Source organism: Manis pentadactyla, chromosome 8, assembly GCF_030020395.1.
Source record: "Manis pentadactyla isolate mManPen7 chromosome 8, mManPen7.hap1, whole genome shotgun sequence".
Lineage (NCBI taxonomy): Eukaryota > Metazoa > Chordata > Mammalia > Pholidota > Manidae > Manis > Manis pentadactyla.
The window spans coordinates 27236682-27259610 of record NC_080026.1 but is presented as its reverse complement, the minus strand read 5'-3'; the positions used below and the strand labels follow the sequence as shown (position 1 = coordinate 27259610).

The 22929-nt window shown below is 35.4% G+C and overlaps 1 protein-coding gene across 4 annotated transcripts in view; it reads left to right on the top strand.

Moving 5' to 3' along the window:
• ARHGAP15 (Rho GTPase activating protein 15) overlaps positions 1–22929 on the top strand; it is a 602975-nt gene that overhangs the window by 62985 nt on the left and 517061 nt on the right. For 3 of the 4 annotated variants that reach the window (XM_036912736.2, XM_036912735.2, XM_036912738.2), the window contains one exon: positions 14158–14226. In XM_036912736.2, coding sequence (XP_036768631.2) covers positions 14158–14226 — 69 coding nt within the window. Of the gene's footprint in view, positions 1–5447; positions 5575–14157; positions 14227–22929 lie in introns of those variants that run through there. The other variant, XM_057505630.1, reaches the window with a different exon arrangement.

Sequence of the window (22929 nt, the reverse complement as noted above, 5' to 3'; positions counted from 1 at the left end):
CTTCCATTCATGAAGTTAATGATTGCCTTAATTTACTTATATTTTGTCATACCTGTACTAATTTCTCCAAAGATGCCAGCAAATCTGTCAAACTCCTATCAATCTTTTTCTCAAACAATGAAACACTAAATAATATATTGTTTCTTTTTTTCTTTTTTCTTTTTAAGTTTTATTTCCATTGCTCTGCATCTTCTTACTTAAAGTTGGACTGAATATGCTATTGGCCTGACACACATCTATGGATTTGCCATGTTCCTTTGTCTTGAGTCCTTATTTCCAGAACCTTCTTTTCTTGCTCAGCTCTTTCATTTTGCTAAAGTATTTGGCTCAGTAGTTTCCCAACAAGAATGTAGTCGAAACATCCTTTAAGTTTTTCTATACCTGGAGATGTCCTTATTCAATTGTGTCTTTTGATTGATAGTCTAATAAGATAAATAGTTCTAACTTGACAATATTTTCTCCTTAAATTTGGAAAGCATTCATCTAGATTCCAGTCAGTTTTAGAAAACTTTAACACCACTCTGCTTCCCATCCTTTTGTATGTGATTTCTCTCTCTCTTTCACTTTCTACTTCCAGTGTTCTACAATTGACCTACTTATTAATTTATTAACTGGATAATTGGTAGACTTTTTCAATAAGAAACTCATGTTATAGAATTCTGGGATATTTTCTTGTACTTTATTTTAAAATTTTTTCCCACACATTGCATTTTTTTTCTTTCTGGGTTTTCTTATAAGGCTGATATTGAATTTCCTAGATTATTTTCTTATGTCTTCTTTTTATGATAAACTTTTTAATATTTTTTCTATTTCCTGATGTATTTATTATTCTTAGCCTATAAAACTTGTTGATTTAATATATTTATTTCCAAATGCCTCTCTTTATTATTGCTGTTCTTATTTTTATAAACCCTATATATTTTGTTATCACAGTATTGTTTCCAAGAGAATTTAAAAAATTGATATTATTGAATTATTAATGAAAAATAAGTAGTGTTTTTTCATATTTTTGTTATTATTTATGCTTATTTTGGTTTCCTTCTTATGTTTGCTTGTTTTTATATTGCTTGTCCATTTTGGGGCTTTTCCCCAAGATTTTAACTTCATTAAAACAGAGGTCATTTTATTCAGTACTTAGAACAGTGCATTGTACATACTTGGTGTTCAATAAATAAATATATAACATAATATAATTTATTATATATATAAAATGTGGTCATATAAAGCATGTACAATATAATACATAAGTATTATATAATTATAAACTATAATTATAAGTATGATATATGTTATGTATTAATATATTTCATACAGTAATTAATTTCTTAAAAACCATGCCTCCATATTCATATTTTCAAAAGGGCATCTTAGTGGCCCTTTTGAAAATATGAATATGCCTCCATATTCATATTTTCAAAAGGGCCACTAAGATGCTCTGTGTGTTTGGAGTTGGGGCACTGGGCTTGTTGACTAACAAGCTTCTCAGTAGAACACGTAGAACATGCTAGCTTTTCATTGAGGTCATTCAAGGTTCAGCATGTGAAGGACTTTGTAGCCATTCAGTTTTCTAGAGAAGATTCCTCAAGTCTTTTAGGTAAAGAGATTAACATTTTTGCCCCTGACATTTCTGGGAGAATGGTTAAGAATGGGGGTAAGGGCCCCATTGTTCAGCAGGCAGACATTAATTCCCCACTTTACAGCCCCACACTCCTCTTTCCTCTGCAAGGCCAGGTGACCCATATCAAGACTCCAGAAGCTGCCTGGTTCAGTGTCTGTTTCATGCAGGTGTGAGAGGAGTAAGCTGCCATGTGTGATGAATGAGTCAGCCTGGGAGGCCAGTTTTTCTGAATGATGGTCATTATAGGCTGTGTTGGCTTTGTCTTTCATGGTACCTGATGCTTCCAAGAGATGGCTTGGGTTCTGTGAGGAAAGGAGGACTTATTAACTTCTTTGTCATTAAAATTTCCATCTTCTACTGATGCAGTAGCTTTTTTTATATTACAGAGTAATTATAATGTTTGCATACACCTTTTGTCTTCCAAGAATATTTTGAAATATATCACCCACATTTGCTCACATTTGATAATATTCAAGATGGTTATAAAAATTCCTTATCTGAAACATGATGAAAAGAAAAAGTAGGCACTTAGGTGTAAAATAATTGAGTCGAAGTGTGGTAAAGATTATTGCATATTTTGATCTGCAAACAGTGCAATGTAATAATCAGGCAACAAAAATTGTTCAGTATCCACTTTGAGAAGCAGTAGATTCAGCATTTAAAAACTTCGGAGTAAGAATGGATAGGGTTTGAGTCAGATGAATCTGGGTTAGCCAGCAGCCTTTAACCCTTACTAAATCTTCAGTCTTTTCCACTTGCCTTGGATTTATCATCTGTGCAATGAGGGCAGTAATCATAACTATTTCATTGTGAGAATGGTGCACTTGTTAGTGTACTTGTTAAATATCACTGGCTAAGGAACCAAACCACTGGTTTGAATCCTGCTTCTTCTAGGACTTTGAGTTGGTGATATAATAAGATGAGATTATTTGGAATCATGGGAGGGGATGATGTATTTGCTTATGGGAGGGACATGATTCATTGAGGGCCACAGGTAGGACTGTGACAGAATTTTAAAGTGGTCATAGATTCCCACCTCCTGGTATGCATGCCCAATATAATTCCATCTCCTGGAGTGCTTAAAGGTTTTCTAATAAAATGCTCTCAAAGTGTCCTAGAAGGAAATGGTTGAAATTTCTTAAAATATAGAAACAAACCATTTTAAAAGAGTTTCTAGAAGCATTGAAGAGTTTATAAGTACATTGGCTTATTGTTAATTACGCATTTACTAGAATATATTTACTACCCATTTACTAGAAGGACTGCTGGAAGAGGAATGATAAAACTGATAGAGTGGAGATTATGATAGTGAAGACTTACCATATGGTTGAGGCTGTACATGCATTAATATCCTTATTTTGAATGCAATCCTATGAGGAATAAATACTATACTATGCCATATTTTATAGCTGAGGAATCAGAGGCACCAAGAGATGAAGTAATTTTCCCAGAAAGGAAGTTATAACAGAACATAGAGCTGTTCAAAATAATAATCTACATAATTGTGTTATGCTATTTAAAAGCAGAAATATATATTATATATATATTATATATAATATATAATATATATTATATATAATATATAATATCTGTATCTCTATCTAAATCTATCTTCTCAGTTTTTTCCTCTAGAAAAAGAAGCTTCATATGTCTTACATAGATCAGGGAAATATTATTTGACTAGTATCAGTAATTTCATTTGTAGAGTAATGGGGGATCATTTTGAAAATTCAACCTTATTTCATTATGGTTAGATGCCAAATCTCTTATGAGAAATTATGGAAGTTTATCTAGAAAAAACTACTGACTTGGTCCATATTTTGAAAGGAATGATGGATATGTTTCTAACAAGATATTGTAGGGCAAGACTTAATAGACTATTCTAAGGTCTTGGTGAACTCAGTGAAATAACAAGTCATATGTATAAAGAGAAGCAATATAAAATTTGAAGTGACTCATAATATGTGTCCCATACTATTCTAAGTTCAATGGCCCTTACCCTCAAGAGTCCCTGGATGGGCTATCTGCTTCTGTTCATGTTCAGTAAATTGGTAATATGTAATTCTTACCATTACATCCATGGAGGAAATGATTTGCTCTGGGAACTCTGTTATAGTATAATAATCAGATTGAGGAATTTTGGATAATTATACCCATTCTTTGTCTTTTTCATCAGAAACTCACCAGATAATTTTAGATTCAGTTTCCCATAAATATTGTTTCAAACTATACTAATATATCTCTTCTTGGACTCATTCTTTTTTAAGAATACAAGTAAGCAAATGGTGCTAACTTGAAGGTCAGTCAGGAAAACAAGATGGAATATGTATCTTTTATGAAAATGTGCTGCCTTTGAGAGGTTTATTTCTTTTTTTTGATAGAAAAAAAATGGCAGATTTTCTCTTAGAAACCATATGTTCTTGCATTTCTGATATCTGGAATCAGTAACTTGCCAGAAACATTCCCACTGAAAAGCCAGACTAACCCATGAAGGTGTCCAAAGAAGTCTGTTCTGATTACTGAAGATGTTGAACTAGTCTTGACTTCAAACAGTGGATATTTCCACACTTTAGTGGTATATGACAGCTCTATTCATTCCACAATGTCAGATGCTTTGGTTTTGGCCACTGGGTATTTATGCATTTCTGGCTAGGGGAGCAGAGAAGCCTAATTTGATTCTGGAGCCAAAAGTTTTTAGGCCCTGTTCCTTTGGAACTTGAACTGGAGGATTTTGGCACTGAATAAAGACTAGGACAGAGCAAGTACTCACACATAACTAACCTACTCAACAGCAAATTCAGGGAGAAAGATCATGCCTATACATTGGATAGCCATTCTCCAAGGCAGACTGACAGCACCCTGAACTCAATCACCCTTAAATAAACACACAGGGTAAGCACGACTCTCACATGCCTTCCAGCAACTGCTTTCCGGGGCTGCCTGATTGGTCTGGGTGCCATGGGCCAGGCCGCACATGCAGCCATTACTGTAGTTCTTCCTTATGTCTGTCTGCTGTCTGCTAACAAGCTCTCATATGCTTTGGATCATTAAAGTCACAACCTCCTATGCCAATCTCGTACTCTCCATGGCTTTGCTGTAGATTGGAGAACTGCTATTTCTGTTTATTTTTCTTTCCATTAGGACCTCCAGCAAGGGTTATTTCTGTGGTCTGAATATCATAGCCTGTCCCTTGTCCCCAATGAGCATATAAATTGTGTTCCCATTAAGCTTGTTCTTTTTGCCTGATTTATTTAGTTTGCTGTCGTGTTTGCCTTTTCAATGCAAGGCAAGTGATTTGTGCTGGAACTGCGACAGACAAAAAGTGCTGTGACTTAAGCTATTTCCTGGTGCCGTTGCTATCTGTGAGAGGCCTGCTGTACTTACACCCATGCTAAATTTCTTCTGACAGACTCCAGGTGGTCAGGATTTTTACAATCCAATGCATTTCTGCGTTAGAACTTGTCACTGTGGGCCGGGCACATTCTTGCCTTTCATCTTGCTGTTGGGAGCAGGTTGGGTCCATTTGCACATCCACCTATACAAGGCCACATGTGTCCACAGGTATAATCAAAGGTGTGGAAACACAAGTTTCCCTTTCAGAGAAGGCACAGAGGACAGATACTGTAGAGAGAGAGAAAAAAAATTGTCACTTGTAGTGTTATGCAGGCTGCCCATCTAAACTGATCATTGCCTGGCACCTACACACTAAGGGCAAGGATCCAGCCAACTTGTGAGTGGGCACCATGCCATTTGAGCAGATGGGCACGGAAGTAGGCAGCCAGTAGACCATGTATGTGCATCAGTGGTGGGTGGTGAGGGCACGATTCCCAGAGGAGAAGGCCTAACAGCTGTCTGGCCTGAGCCAACATACTTACGACCAAGGAAAAGTGCCATCCTTCAATCCTGCTGAGTTGGATTAACCTTCAGAACTAAATCTGCTTTTTCGGCAGCAGAAGGTGAGTTTGGGGTCTCTGAAAACTCAAAGAATAAATGAAGAAAGGAAACTGGAAAGATAAAATTATTAGATATTGACCAAAGCTGCTCAGGGTATTCATGTGCGTATTTTAAATATTTGACCATAAGTCTGTTCATTCCTAAAAGAATGTTATAGTTATTAAAAGCTTTGCTTCCCACAGTGCTTTTAGAAGTGCCTTTCCACACAGACAGAGCATTTTCATTTCCACCTTTGCATTTGAAATAACCATGTATAAGGAAAGGTGTCAGTAGACTATAGATATCCAAATGTGGGTAAATATTTTTGTCAAACTTTACATAGCATGGATCAAACTTGATGTGTCATGGGTTACAGCTTTCCAGAAGAGTGAATTTCTTCTTCAGTGACTTGTACCTGAAAAAGTAAGAAGTAAACTTGATATTTAAATTTTAGCCCTTCAGGGCAAAGAAAATGACTTCATATCTGAGACTGAAAATAAAACCTGATTCTAGTTTGTTGACAATTTCCACACAGCTTAACATTATGAAACAGATATAAGTCGTTCCTGCGCAACATAACAAAATGGTGATTTGACAATGACATGTTTCATTTGGCTAAAAATAGTAGACCATTTTTTTATATTTTAGAGCCTCCTAATTATTTGTTTGTTTTCTAGTTTGCTCTGTATTTGGGTGTTTGTGAGGTCGTCTTTTTGGTATTGCTTTCTGTTGTCTTGGATATTTTTATTTAAAAGATAGCATGTGACTTGCAGTTGGGGAGAAAATGTTTGTTTGGCCCAAGTGTTCTAGACATAAATCTCTATATTTTTAATCTGCTCTCTAAACTCTTTGCTTCTGTTTATGCCAACAGAGTAAAAATCTCTATCATGTGGAATAAAAAGATGAATAAACTATTCTGTCTGCTAATGGTAGTAACTTTAACTATTGCTCTAACAAATTATATGATATAACAAATCTAACAAATATATAATGCCTTTGATCTAATACCATTAATAGTATTATGAGTAGAATAAAGTATTTATATTTTTATTTAGCCCAGTTTTTTATTATGTCCATTTGGAAATTCATAGCTAAATATAGATGAACCTACAAAGAAAAAAGTAAATGAAAAATTAAGATAATAGATAAATGCATATTACATGAAAAAAATGTAGAAAATTGTATTATACAGGAATCTCTGTTTCCTGGTTCTGGTAGTTTTGTCTTAAGAGCATATTTGGAGATTAAATTGTGGTGTGTCCAAGTTCCACACAAATGACATCTCTCAGTCTGAAAAATTTCTTGGAGAGAAACCTTCTACTGAAAACATGTAAAAGGAAATTAGAGAACTAAAGGAAATAGTATTTAGCAATAAACAAGGAGGTGTGTGCTGTATGTAATTAGTTTTTATTTAAACAGGAAGGTGTGAGGCAGTTTGACTTTCTTCTTGGAGGAACACACATGTTTGAGACTAAATAAAGCAAGAGAAAAACATGAAAGAGTTAAATCATTTTGGCAAGTGCTTCCCTTTGGCTATCTGGGAGATAAATTAAAAATGTGGTTGAAGATGAATTTAACTCAACTAGACTTACCCCAGGATTGAAAGGCTGGTGAGTGCTGCAAGTGACCCAGATGCTGACCAAAGAATATTCAACAAACTAAGAAAAATGCTGATACACTTGAATATGTCCTTCAGAAGGTTTTTGAGTCTTTCCATTTCCTTTTCTGCCAGGGATAAAAGAGATAATAGAGGGTGTCAGATTTCTGACTGACAAGGTACAACCCAAGTAGGCTTACAGAAAAGACAGACACAAGGCGGTTGCTTATGGATGCCCACTGTGGTCCTCGAATACAGTGACACTGTGGGCAGACAAGGGAGGAGAACGTAAATAGTAAACAATATGCTGGTGGTATGATAATAAGGAACAAAAAAGAAGAATTTGGTTTTTCTAAGATTTATGTCATTGCCTCCTGTTAAGACTATGAAAGATATATTTCATAGTGGTAGAATAGTTAATGAGACAGGGATGAACTTCACAGGTACCACAGATAAAAGTAGAAGATCAAATCCATGATAAGGTAACACCTTTTCCCTTGTCTTTTCTCTCAAAAGTAGTTACCACATACACATGATTTAAAAACCTAGATTGATGCTTATTATTGCTGAACAACTAAACTTTTGAGTACAAGGAATATTGGCTATGTTGCCACATTCCCCCCCCCTCAAAAAAAAATCTTCACTGATTTGCCCTAATTTCTGATTGTAATAGCTTTAAGAAAAAGAATTTGGCAGAACAAATGAATACTTGAACATGAGAATTGGGATACACCAAAAAAGAAAAAAAACTTTTAAGAAACTGTGAAGATAAAATCTAAACTTAACCACAGATTTGTTTCTGTTTTTTATCCAAGTATCCAGGGAGGTTGCTAATGGGAGGTATGCCTCAGAAAATGTACAGTGTCTGTGAAAAATGTTGGAACAAACTAATGCTTTTATCCAAACGATCTTATTTCAGTTCTAAGCCACAAGATATAAACGTTCATCAAAAATGGTAATCTATTTAAAATCAGAGCTATGTGGAATGTTTCATGTTTATGTATAACTTTCATAGTAGACCCTCCTACACAAGGAAAATAATATGCCCAAATTCTGTTATTTTTACAGTTTGTCATATATCAAGTACTAGTTCCACCCATAAGTTTCATATTTTTTAAATAGATAAAAATGAAAAGGAATGGAAGAAAAAGAAATGAAGGCACTTTGGAAAAGTGACTTTTCAATTCCTGTTTTGGGAGGAAAAGATACCTGATAAACTTAATTACGCATATTTTAATAAGAAGAAAAAGGAATTTAAATTAAATATGCATTATACATCTTGAATAGTTCATTTTACCACTCTGCTTTGCACAATTAGAAAGTTAAAGCACCTGGGGAGGGGCAGAGGACTGGAGAGAGTGGTGGGTGGAGATAAAGAAGGAAAGACTCATAGATTTGACGTAAAAGCATTTCAGTGATACATTCATCTGATATTGGCTTTAAAAAAATCCAAGTCAGAAGGCATTCGTATTTCCAGTGATTTCAATGGTGGCTACAAATCATTCCTATTTACTGAGTACAATGATCAATATGAAGATGGCATCCTTGAAAAGAAGAGTCTGACTTTTTTTTTCTCCTCAAAGGATGGGGCCCATCAACTCAAGTATTCATTGTGAAAGTTCAATTGCTTAAGATTAAGAATATTGTGATAGAAAACAGTGAAGACATAACCATGTCACCTCCAAAGAAATTACTAAGTGACATTCTAAGTAAATAGGCCAGAGGAACCTTAAATTGTTTAAGTCTCTTTTTCCTAAAATACCGGAAATAAATTGAGAAGTAGTAATTCATAAAATTCTCAAATGGGAATTGTAAAGTGATACTAAAACCAGTATTGTGTGATTTAAGAATATAAAAATTAGCAACAAAAATCAGGCTGTGAACACTTAAATATGTGGTAGATATGCATACATGTCCACTTATGTTCAAGGGAGGTTCTGTATACTATTACAGAACATTTGGAAACGAAAAAGAAAGCAGACATACATAAAAACCGTATTTTAAGGTTTCCTCAGGAGAAATATTCTGTAATTTACAGAGAAAATCTCGTTAAAATAAAGTTGCATCAAGCTACTGCTAATATTATTACTGCTATCCAAGTTAACAAAATTCAGTGATTAATTATTGATTCCTGCAAAAGTGAGAAGTCCCAAGATCAAATAATGGAGTCCCCCATTGCCAGTATTCAGAAACTTATCCAGAAACAATTTGCAGAAGAAAACATAGGATTTTGATATCAGATACATTTAAAATTTTTGAAATTCTTGGAAATAAATTAGGATTCTCTAAAGTGAAGTACTTTCCAATATTAACGTTAGAGATGTTTTATAATATCAACAAACAAGTTTACTGTCTACTATTAGAAATTACTGGCACTGGCATGTAAGTGTACTAAGTGTGAAGTGTTTACTGGCTAAAATAAATAGTTCATGAAAGTAGTAATAGTTCATGTCTTAAGTAGTAATGTTTCTCAAAAAAAGTATCCCATAATAATTGGCAATATGTTCAGATACTACTAATAAGCTATTGTTAAGTAATTATAAAAGAGAAGTACTATAAGATTTTGTGTTATGTTTATACTGTGGCTTAGGAGAGCCTTTTTTTCCCTTCAAACTTACCTCGTAAGATTTTGATTGACTTCCAGTTTCCTTTATAATTATTATTTGAATTAAGTATATCACATAAACATAGTTCTGAAATATCCTAACTTTTCTTGATATCTATGTAAGACAACTGAATAATTTTGGATCAAGAATTTCCTAAATGATAAGTCTCAGTGTAATCTGATTTGCAATGATAACATATTTCTGTGCCTAATGCTTAACTGAAAAGAACATTACAGCAAAAGACAGGTGATAAAAGTTTTTTCCCCTCTCGTCTTCATAACTTGGTTGAACATGATAGATTGGCTAGCTTATTGATTTAGGCATGATCAGCAATATTACTTTCCCTAAAGGAATACTAAGATGATTCATAACAGATTTGAAACCTGATTTCTGTCTTCCTATGTAAACATGTAAAAATTCATGTTGGACTCTATTCAAGTTTCTACCTTAGAAAAATCCTCTTATGTGCACGGGGCTTCTCATTTGTAGTTCCCCAAGAATTTAGTGACCACCTTTATATGTATATATTTATATTGTTGAAGAAGCAATAAAATGCAATAGTTGAGGACTTAGATCCAAGTTAAAACATCACCCATGCATTTTACTAGCTATAGATTTTCAACTTATTTAAACTGTCTGTACCTGTGTTTCCACTTTTATGAAAAGCTGGTGAGAATTAAATATGTTAATATCTTCAATTTGAATTCTTGTTTATACCATGGACCCAGTGGTTCTTTTTAAGGGCAAAAAGCATGTACTCAGTAACTGGTCTTTTCTGTGCTAATTTCTTTTCATTAAAATTTGTCTCTCAAACTTCAGTCATTCGCTAAGTATTTTATGTGGTTTTCCATATTTCATATTAAATATTACTTATTTAATTATTTATACTTAATTTTTATTTTAATTGAATATGTATTTAGATCACTAGTAAATGGAGTTGATATGATTAATTATTCCAATAAACCTTAAGATTATGTAAATAATAATTAAAATTTACACATCAGCTAAAATAATCTCTTGTGCCTTTGGCAACATGTACACAACCATTCTGAACTGTTGCCTTATAGGAAAGCTTTCTATAAGTGACTAGAGTGGGGCTCTAGAGAATGGCAGGCCACCACACCCATCAAAATCTACTAGTGGTAGGACAAAAGATGGCCTGGACTTGGCCACTGAAGCAATGTTAAGTCTGACACAGGTGAATGCCCCGGTGACTGTTCGCCAGCATTGTGGAGACATTTACCTGCTACTACTTCCTCTAACATTTAAAGCTTGAGGTACTCAGCATGCTAGGAGAATGGTTTTTACTCCTAGACTTGAAATCTAACAAGGTTTCAGGGAAATGGAACAAGAAAACTGCCTCCACCGCAAAAATCCCCTACCCTTAAAAATTGAATGTAAGACATTATTAAATTTTCAGTGAAGATTATAAATCTTAGTATAATGAGTAATAGTTAAGAATAGTTAGTTCTAAATGTGTAGCAGTATAAAGCAAATTCCTGGTTCCTTAAAAGGTTTAAATCCTAAATGTGTGTGTGTGTGTGTGTGTGTGTGTGTATCTACTCTGTTGAGACACTGAAATATCAATGAATAAGAGGTGTGAGGTTTTAGTTTCTAGAAACACTCTCTTTATTCTGCTCTCACTTTCCTATGCAAAAGCTCTTTCATTTCAACATTGATTGAGATCAACTATGGTTATCTTATTTAGGGTAATGCTAACAGCAGTAAAATTCTCTAACATATATGATTGCTCCAAGAGATGGAAGTTTATTTTTCACAATAGAGCAGTTACAAGGAAGTTTACAACAGGAATTCTATATTCACTGCAACTTTTCTCTGACTATAAAATTATTCCAAAATAAAAAGTTTACTAATTAAAAAAAGTGAGTTTTCCTGGCCTATGTTTGGCTTTTCTCCACATGGTGATTCAGGGCCTTCTGTCTTGCATCTGCATCCTCCCCTAGAGCATTCAATGTTTACTCCTAGCCAGTACACTAGAAATGGAACATGGAGAGGAAGCCTTCACTGGTTGGGTGGGGAGTTGTCCTCAGTGTTCCTGCTCACATTCTATTGGTCTGAACTAGTCCCATTGTCACTCTTAACTTCAAAACAGGCTGAGAAATGCAGTCTAGATGTGTGTCCTGGGAAGAGAGGACAGAATTTTGAGCAACCAAAAGACTTTGCCACAGTGTTCCCTCCCCTTCACCATACATCAATTTGTACCTGTCTTCCAACATTTAAAAAACACATTCACCCACCTTCCCAAGGCAACAACCAAAAGTCGCATCCAGTTACTACATCAAGCTCCAATTCCAGAGTCTCTGGTGATGTATTATTTTATCCATCTGGCCCAATTTCTCACCAGTGGGTTAAAGGTTTAGAACTTCAAAAATAAGTTCTCTGTCCTGCTTTCCCTACTACATCCAATAAACAAGAATGAAGCAAGAGCTTGATAACTGGAAACAAAAAAGCAAACCCCCTCTCATTTGTAAAGGAAAGATGTAAACAGTCAACAGTCGCTTAGCGAAATGATCATTAGAACCTGCTAGGCAGGCCCTGGGACACCCCTGCACTGGCAGCAGAGTCAGTCCCTGCCTCTCTTTTCTGGGATAATTGTGTCCATTGTTCTCTGGGGTTTCTGGCTCTACTCCCCAAGGCTCTTCCTTCTCCACTGTCATCCACAGGCCACATGTAAAGTGAGCTTCAAAGGGAAAGGCCTCCTTGGAGGTTGTACTACCTTCATAATCCAGTTTTTGTGGAGCAAATATGGTGTTAGGGGTTGTATAGAGTCACAGGAGTTTTAGAAGGGGGTTCTGGTTTCTTTGGTAACACAATTCCCACAAAATGTTAGGAGGTATTTATCATATGATTTCAGTCAGTCACGTGTGCCAGTAACCAGAGGCAAAGGCATCTGCAGGTCTTTTCTAGACATAGCACTTCTTTATTCTAGGCATAGGCCTGCTTTATTCCTCTAATTCCTGACACTCCTCTCCCGGACTCTCCCTCTCTCTCATTCTTTATCTTACCACTTCCCTGTCCCTTTCTCCCTCCCCTGCCTGCCTCTTTCATGTAAAATATGATTCTCTTCTTAAATGAATCCAAATGTGGCTGTTTACCTGTGCACTTTTACGAAATTATCCTCTTTTAAATAATTCAACATGAAAATTCCTGTTTAGTGAAATAATATTATTGATGAGAGCTTCTGTTTATGTTATCAGACAATACAATAGTTAATTATAAATGCCATCTCTTCATGTTTTTGTCTCAATATAGAATCTGTCTATGATGCTTCTTTAGAAGAAATAAAAATAAGACATTCTTTTTAATTGAAGTATAGTTGATATACTATCTTATATTGTTTTCAAGTATACAACACAGTGGTTCACCGCTTACCCATACTCTTAAATCCTCACCCCAACTAGTGCAGCTACTGTCTGTCATCATAGGAAGTTGTTACAGATTCATTGGCTATTTTAACAATAAGCCATTTAAAAAAAATCTGTTCCTGAAACATTTACCATTAATTACTGTGTTTTTAAGCACATCTGGATAATAGTGAAAGGCATAAAAATTAATAGAACATTGACTCTGACAAAGCTGAATTCACATCATATCATAAATACAAAGGTTTCAATATTAAATATTTTGTTATCACAGTATTACAGATTACCCTGAAATACAGAGGTGTAAAATAATGAATCTTTTATGTTTATAGAATCTGGTCAAAAATTCAGATAAGGTATAGCAGGAATAGCTTGTCTCTACTCCCCAATGTTTGAGGTCTTTGCTGGGAAGACTTGCAGGCTAGGGGTGACTCTGTGGCTAGGAGAGGGAATAGTCAGGAAACTGTTAAACTCCCATTGGTTGGTGATTGGTACTGGCCATCTGCTGGAGCCTCAGCCAGTCTACCAGAAAGGAAGTCTCTGAGGCCTTTCTCATGGTCTCTCTGTGGGGGGTGATTTGAGCTTCCTCACAACATGGTGACTATTTTCCAAAGGTGAGGGTTCCACGTGAACAAGGAGAAAGTGCATAGCATTTTTATGTTCAAATATTCCAAGTCATATAGTGTCACTTATGCCTTACTTTTCAGTTAAAGCAGACATGAAGGTCTGCCCAGGTTTAAAATGAAAGAAAATAGACCCTATCACTTGATAGAAGGGGTGTCAAGGTTGCATGATAAGAAGAGCACATGAAATAGGAGTTATTGGCGTAGCCAGCTATCTTTGAGTGCATATTTTTTTCAGGTTAGTTAATGTCCAAAACATTACTATCTGTTTTTTTTCTCCTTCTTAAATGGATCCAAATATGGCTGTTTACCTGTGCCCTCTTACTAAATTATTCTCTTTTAAATAATTTAAAGTTTTTTTTTCAGGAAATATCATAATGTCAATTATTTTTTGCAGATATCCCGGCACAAAAGAAATCATTCACAGCACATCTTAAAAGATGTCATTCCTCCCCTGGAACAATTGGTAAGTGATTATTTTACTCCAGTACCATATTATCTACCTACTGCTACAAACTGAATTATCCTAAACTCAGCAACTTAAAACAACATACATTATTCTCTCATTATTTTTGAGGGTCAGGAATCTGAGCATGGTTCAGCAGAGTCCCCTAGCACAGAGTCTCTCAAAAGGTTGCAGTCATTTAAGCCAGATTTGGGGTCATATCTGAAGGCTTGACTGGGGAAAGATCTACTTTCCAGCTCCTGTTCATGGTTGTTGGCTGGGCTCAGCTCCTTCAGGGCTGCTGTCCAGAGGTGGCTCTCAGTTCCCTGCCACATGGGCTTCTCCAGTATGGCAGCTCGCCTCTTCCAAGCTTGCAAACTGAGAAGGCAAATCAATCTTCTAGCAAGAGGGAGGTTGAAATATCTTGTAACCTAATCATGGAAGTGATAGCCTGTCAATTTTGCTATGTTCTCTTGGTCAAAACAACTCACAAATTCCAGTCTACCCTCAAAGAGAAGGGATGGCACAAGGCTGGGAATAACAGGAAACAGAGGTTATTTGGGCTTACTATAAAATTTGAAAAGTTTCATAAGGAAAAATTAATCCCTTACTGTTAGATTCTAAGTCCATGAAAGCAGAGGTATCTTTCTTCTTTCATTTTTGTTTATTATTGTACCCAAATGACTAGAAGAGTGACTGAAATATTGTAAATAACATGAAGGAACGAGGTATTAGAGATACCTTAAAAGCACAAAAGCCCAAACTTTTGGGCTTTTTTCCATTAATTATAACTTCCAATACTCCTTTCTATTAATGATCTCCTTTTTGATAAATATAATGTCCCTTTGCTCTATGCTTATCCTTTCTCTTGTATTTCACATTGGTCAACATGCTTCCAGTTCCTCTGGCTTACAGGAACTACACTGTGATAACTTAATTCCTATCTATCTCCAGTTATCCCATCCCTGTTTTCTTTGGGCTTTCTCATCCTCAATACCAAAAATATTTCTATTCTTGGTCAAGTTTTCTTATTTTGTTTTTCTTTGCATGTTCCAGCTCCCTCATCTCCACTCCAGCTATTACTCCATTATTCTGCTTAGCTTTAGAATAAGAATTCCTTACAAGGATTGTTTACCTTTACTGTCGTTCATTTCTCTCCTCTTATCTCCTGTGTAAACTTCATTTAGTTGCTTTTGTCCCGGCCTCTCACCTCCTATCAAGGTCATCTACTGCTTCCATATTGCTAAATCTATTGGTGTGGTCTCAGTTCTCTTCTTAGTAGAACAATCTGATAATTTAACCCAATTGATAACCTCTTCTTTTTGAAATATTTTTCCTCACATAGCTAGCAGTAAAACACTTTTCCATGAATCTCCAATTAATTAAATGGCGACATCTCCTTTGCTGGAGTTCAGTTCTTAACTTTTCTTCTTTCTCTCCATAATTATTCCCTAGAGCATATCAGTCCGTACTATGGTTTTATATATCATGTTACATACACTAACCAATTCTCCAGCATGGGCCCCTGCTCTAAACTCTAGTACTGTATATTACGGTGTTTTCACTATATGTTTAACAAACGATTCAAACTTAACATATCCTAAACTCCTGATTTTCTTCCAAACCTACTTCTCCCAGTCTTCTCCATGTCACAAGATGCTAATTCCATTCTCCCAAGTGCTTCAAAACTCTTAAAGTCATCTTTGACTCTCTTTTTTTCCCCCCATAAGGTAAACATCAGAAAACACTGTTTGCTTTATCATCAAAATACAATGTAAGTTAGGTCATGTCTTCCTGGTACAAAATAAATCATTTAGTGCCCAGAAATTTGTAAGGTTCATTCCTTCATTTGCTTCATATTCCTATTCAAATATCACCTTTAAAGCTAGGTCTTTCCTAATTCCCCATTAAAAACAAACAATAAACAAACCCATCGTTTCTATCCACACCTTTTCTCTTACTTTGATTTAATTTTCTCCAGAGAACCTACCACCGGTGGCACATGCTACGATTTCTATTTGTTTGTCATCTCTTTCAAATGTTCTGTGAGAGCAAGGGTACTGTCTCCTCTGCTCACAACTCTATTCCCATAATTATAACAATGACTAAAATACATAAGAACTCAGTAAAGGTGTGTTAAATGAATGTATAAGTGAAACACTATGGCTTTCGTTTTTATTCCAAGCATATAACACATAGTTATTTGCTTACTTTCTCTTCACTCCCTCTTTCTTCATCTTGAAGTGCTCCTAGTCATTTGTTCTACTAGGTCCTCATGTCATCTTAGAAGTGAAATCTCCCAGATGGAACCCCTCATCACTTCCTCCCAAATTGATTACCCTTTCCTTGGACCCATCTCCATTAGGAGCAAACATTTATCTAGGCTTAGAACCCATTTTCTTGGATCCTTTACTCAGTGACCCTTCACATAAGTCACCATTTTCTCTACAGTGGACATCATGGCCACATATTCTCCATGTGGACACACATGCCCCTGGCCGAGGCCTTCAGAGGCTTCTGAGTTTACTACCTGCCTCTGCCAGCCCCCTGAGCCCCAACCCTGTCCATCTCACTGCTTCCGTGTAGCAATTCCACACAAACATTCTTTAAGCAGTACCTTCACTGTTTCATTCTCCTTCTCAAAATTTTCATCAGCTTCCTACTTTCTACAGAATCGAGTCTACAGACCTCACTCATAGACCCTAATTTACCTTATTTATTATCTACTCTCAAATACATACGTTCAAGCTAGGAAGAGTAACATGATTAAGACATGGCTCTTAGCCAGAAAGCCCTCGGATTTTCTGTAACAATTTTAGTTCCTTCATCTCAGTACTCTTTGTGTTATTCAGTCTTATTTCATGGGTAATAGAATTGTCCTATGGTTAGACTACAAATGCTCTGAAATTAGGGGTCATGACTTGTATTTTCTTTACTGTATCATCCTTCTCCTTCCATTGCTTTTATCACAAGCGTTAGTTCAGAAAAGACATATTTGCTAATGGACATAATAATAATACATTAAAAGTTCATTAAAATAATATTTTTGATTCTGATATTAATAACTATGTGTCTATTATTCATAATTAAAGTCAATTTTTCAATGTAATTAGACATAACAGTATTTTTTTTCAAAATTAATTACTCCAGGTCTCAACTTTTTTTCTGGGAAGTACTTCTCTGATTCCTCGAATTTGAATCAGGTAGCCCTTCTTTATTCTGCTTTTATTCTATTCTCTCCTAATTCTGTGGTAGCTTGACCTTGCTTTTATCCCTAATCACACTAAAATTGCCTGTTTCTTTTGTTATCTCTCTTAGTAAACTATAAGCTATTTGAGGGGAGGGTTATGCCATACATACTGTTTTATTATTAGAATTTCAAAGAATGCCTAGCACAGTGTATCTGTCCAATGAAGAGAATAGTAATTGTGTTTCTTTTCAATAAATCTGGATTACAGGATAATAAACTATGTAGAAATAATTATGTAGAGATGCATATTTTAATTATAGCACATGCAAATATTTTCTCTGAAGTACGTGATGAAATGTGGCAAAAGTTAGACTGAAAATGGAGTTATGTGAGTGTGTATATATAATAAACATATGCAATTATATATATAACTATATATGTGCAAATATATATGCAATTACATTTGAATGATGCCTTAAGGGATCTCAAAAATTTTACATAATATATATGTAAACTCTGAAGTTTAAAAATTCAAATTATGGTTATTATTCAAATTTAATCAATATTTAATGATGTGTTTATGTTATGCCATTATATCAAGTAGAGACTAATATTAAATAAATAATTAAAATATTAAAAAATGATTTTCTCAATTTACCTTCCTAATATAAAGGTTATTTATTGGTGCAATGGCCTGTAAGTTTGCTGTCTTGACTCTGTAGCCTTAGTTCTTAATAAATGAAACTCATTTTGGATATTCCAAATTATTAATAGATAATACCTCTCTATGCTCAATATTCTATCTTGCTAAATAGAGGCACTGCTAAATAGAAGGAAAAACCAATAATTTGTTAGTCTCTTTAGCTCCCAATTTCTCTAAATCTCTTTCTCTACCCCCTTTTCTCTCTTTCTGCTCTGACACATGCACATGCATGCAAACATGCACGCACACTAGCCCTATAAACTCTTGGAACTAACGGTCAGTTTTACTTCCTATTCCTGACTGGGATTTGTTTCTCTGGATCCTCTCTTGGAGAATTTCTTTATCTTGTTCTGTCTTGGGAATACAGGTTACATTCAAATTTTACCCATTTATCTTTACTTGAATTACATTTTTTATTTAATGTTAAAGATGGAAATCCTTATATTTCTCCCACTACTCAGATTTATGAATGGCTTCATTATGTTGGCAATGCCAGAATAACCACCTTTCCCCCCAAACAACAAATTCTGATTCATTTTAACTATTCATTATCATTTACACCAAGACTTGAATTATTTTCCAGAGCCTACCAAGTTTTCTTTGCATCTAGCAAATCTAACATATATGCTTTTTACTTGGACTCATGTATTTTCTACACACAAATCTGGATGTTCCCTCCTTCTATCTTTACAACTCTACTTCCTTCCTTCAGGTCTCAGGGGAGCTTCCAGAATCATCCTCAGGTCCCTGCAGTAGTTTCCCTTGGCAGGATGAACCTACCAGAATGAACCACCATACATGAAACAATATGCCTTAAAACACTTTAGAAAGTTAGAAAATCCTTTAAGTTGCTGCTATTACTCATTATTTTTACCATATGAATCTTTGAGCTTATCTATGTCCAATATTTTTGTGCTATGGAAATCTCACTTCCTTTATTCTCACATTCAGAACTTTCCTGAATGTTTTCCCAGACCCAGGAGAGGCCTTAGCTTTAGGCTTAACTGGCAAAATATTCCATTAGATCCACCCTGTTTGGAAGAATATGGCTCACTTTATAAAAGTGGATCCTGCCTTGGCGGGTGCTCCAACAGATGCTATCACCCTTTGGTGCATCTCAATGTTCCCTTTAATAAAGTAGATTGTGATCAACATGGTTAAACAGAAGCATGATGTATTTCTTCTGAATATCAGCAAACATATATTCCTAACTGGAGTCTAAAATCTCATGGTGGAAACTATCCATTTCACCGACAGGTGACATAATTTATGCCACATGGTATCCAAATCCATAAGCTATCTATGCAAGGAAACCTAAAATTATTTCCTGAGAATCCATTTCTTAACAAGTGCTGTAATGCAGCAAAGACTTTAAATATGAACTAGCAAATATATTAATATATATTTGTTTCATGATCTTGTATGTTCCCTATTATCATTGTCCATGAGACCTAATTATTTTTAGGTAACTTTGCCTTTTTCCTTTAAAGAAATGTTTGAAAAAAATAACCCTGTTTATAGCATGTTAAATCTTCATCATCTTTATTTTTATCAAAAGAGTATAATACATGTCTATGGATAACCCTGCAGGAGTCGGAAGCCTGTGGCAAGTTTTAAACAATCATCTGCTACCTCCTGAGTGAGGAAGGTTTGGAGGCCAGAGCTCAGAAAGTTGCCATGGCTTGGGAGCAAAGCAGGCTTTTGCAGATAAACCTGAAGTCACAGATTCTACCTTTTGGAGCCAAATATCATTTTGTGGATTAATTAATACTTGTGAGAGCTTTGAGGATGAAAGACACTGTGGACATCCCACATTTTCTTATTTTGAAACAAAGGACAGCCACTTTGGGGGAATAATTCTATTCACCACGCTGTGCCTTCCTTAAATCGTAAGAAAATTCCAAAAGCTCTTCAGTCTTTAAAATTTTTACTTTGGTAAGATAAAATTAGGCTTTCTGAAATAACATCCTTCCAGATCTTCAAGCTGGTAGTATGTTAATAATAAGTTATGTAATTTAATAACTCTAATAGAAACCATCTCCCTGTTTTCATTGTTTCATGTGCCCTTCCTTTCCTCAAATGGGAGTGTGTTTATTTATTCCAGTGTTTGTGAAGGCCATCCCTGGGCTCTGTGCTGTGTTAGTTTTGGAGTATGTAATGATATACTAAACAAAGATCCTTTTCCCAAGGAGTTTTCAATCTAGAGATGACAGCAGTATTTAACAAGTAAAGGAAGTCATCATTCTATAAATGCAAATTATAAAACATGCTATGACAGCAGAAAGCAGAGAAGTTTCTATGAGAGTGATAACCTACCTTGGATTAAGTCGTCCTAAAAGCACTCTTTGAAAAGGGGAATTTAACTTGAAATTGAAATTTGCAGGATGGATAGAGTTTGTAAAGCAAAGACCTGGAAGAAATAGCAAGTACAAAGGTCTAGAGGTAGGAACAAATTTGGTCCATTTGAAACTACAGGAATGCCACACTGGCTAGACACAGTGAACAAGGATGCGAGTCAAGGCTGTGGGGAGAGGAAGGCAGTGCTCAGCTCACGAAGGGCCTTGAGGTGATGACAAGGAGTGGAGACACCATTAAAACATGGACGTGTTACAATAACTTCTCTCATCCAGGCCCACATTTGAGTTTCATTTAACTCTAGAGTAGAGAAAAAAACACACACAACAAAGGCTATTCACATTGAGCAATCCTTTCTTCCCTGCAGACTAGACCAGAATTAGGTTGTAACAGAACAATTTAGTTACACTAACAAATTGCCCAGACAGTAACTGGGAAGGCCATTCCCACTGCACTCCAGTGACAAGCAGAGTAAGAGCAACGTATTCAAGTCAAGGACACAAAGAAATAGAATTCAGGGACGAGGAGAGAAACTGAGGAGGAGGAAGGAGGAACAATGCAGGAAAAGCCCCTAGAAGACTGAAGAAAGTTCTTGAGACAAGAAGAGCTGCCCTCATAAGCCTGTTTCCCAAAAAGAACCTGGATTGTTTGGTAGTGACCAAAGGAAACACACTGGTCACCAGATGAAAGGCTCAGGAAAAAGGCTAGGGGGGTTCATAAACCTCAAATAGTAGCTTAGTCAGGATGACATTTTGATGAGCTAGGGGTAAATAAATCAGAGACATGTGGGTACAGTTTCCCTTGAAATACACAGGGGCTTTTAAACTTTTAAATTGATGGAGAAAAGCACTTGGCAAACATAGTATGTGCTTTGCCAACCCAACATTTGAAACATGGTTCAAAACACTCAGCAGAACCCCAAAGCCCACCATGTCTTCTCATTCTGACAGAGAAGAAAAGCAGGACAGGAGGACATCCATGAGAGCATTGAACAGCATATACAGCAAAGGGTATAAAATCGCAATGAGCAAATCATGCCTAACTCTGAGAACTGAAATCAAGACCAGCTGCTCAAGAACTTTTTTGAAAATCCTTAGTTGTTTTCCAGACACCACTCGTGTATGATAGAGAATCAATTTTTCTTTGCTTTTCTTTTACTCTCCTTTTCATACAATGATTGTATCCAACGTGAATTTTGGTTTACCACTTTTTAAAAGTATGCACACAGTAAATTATGTATCTACATTAGGCAAAAACTTCTTATTTCGTGTCTCTAAAAACATCATTGATGCTATAAAGCATATTGAGCTATATGCGAGGTAGTTATAAATTAAGCATTTTTTTAATTAGTCCTTTATATGATGTACAGATAAGCTGAATTTTGAAGGTCAGTTTTTTTCCTCTGCTTTTGTTTCTGTTCTTTTTTTTCTTTTTCCTTTTTATATTGAGGTACATACAACAAAATGCACTAATCTTAGTGTATAGCTTGATGAATTTTGGCATGTGTTTATACTCATGTAACCATTGCCCAGATCAAGATATCAGATATTCTCACTGATTTTCACCCTTTCACCTCCTGAACCCATATCCCACTTCTCTCCCCTATGGCAACCACAGTCTATTCTCTGCGTTTGAGCCTATTTCTGTTTTGTTGGTTCATTCTTTTGTTTTGTTTTTAGATTCCACAAATAAGTGAAATCATATGGTATTTGCCTTTCTTTTTCTGACTTATCTCACTTAGCATAAAACCCTCTATGTTGTCACAGATGGCAAGATTTCATTCTTTTTTATGGCTGAGTAATATGCCATTGTGTATATCTTCTTTATATCCTATTATAAACCAGATCTTTATCCATTTATCTATCGATGGACACTTAAGTTGCTTCCATATCTTGGCTATTGTAAATAATGCTGCAATAAACATAGGGGCGCATATTTCTGTTCTTAATGGAGTGTGTCCACTGCAAGTCCATACACATGATTGGAAGATCTCATAGTGAGAAAACCAGAGCCAATATAAAAATAATCGGAGACTGAGAAGAAAAATGTAGGCAATGAGTGCCAAAGAGAAAAGGGGTACAACCTGAAGATAATGCCATGAGAAGGAAAGCCAAGGGAGAAATGTAGGATGAGTAAATTCTAGATATCTAATATACAGCATAGGGCTAATACTGGAAATACGCATATTGGAAATTTGCTAGGAGAGAAGATGTCAGGTGCTCTCACCACAAAAAAAAAAAAGATTATAAAAGTATAACTGTGAGAAGTTGGATATGTTAATTAGCTTGATAGTAGTAATAATTTCACTATGGATATGTGTATTAAAACATCATGTTGTATACCTTAAATACAATTTTTATTTTAAAAATCAAAAATCAAAAAATATTTAAAGATAGCCACTGGAAAGAAGAAAGACAGAAATATCTGTCTCTGTGGATAGTGGAGAAGTAAAGATGAGTTTTAAGAGGAAAGAAAG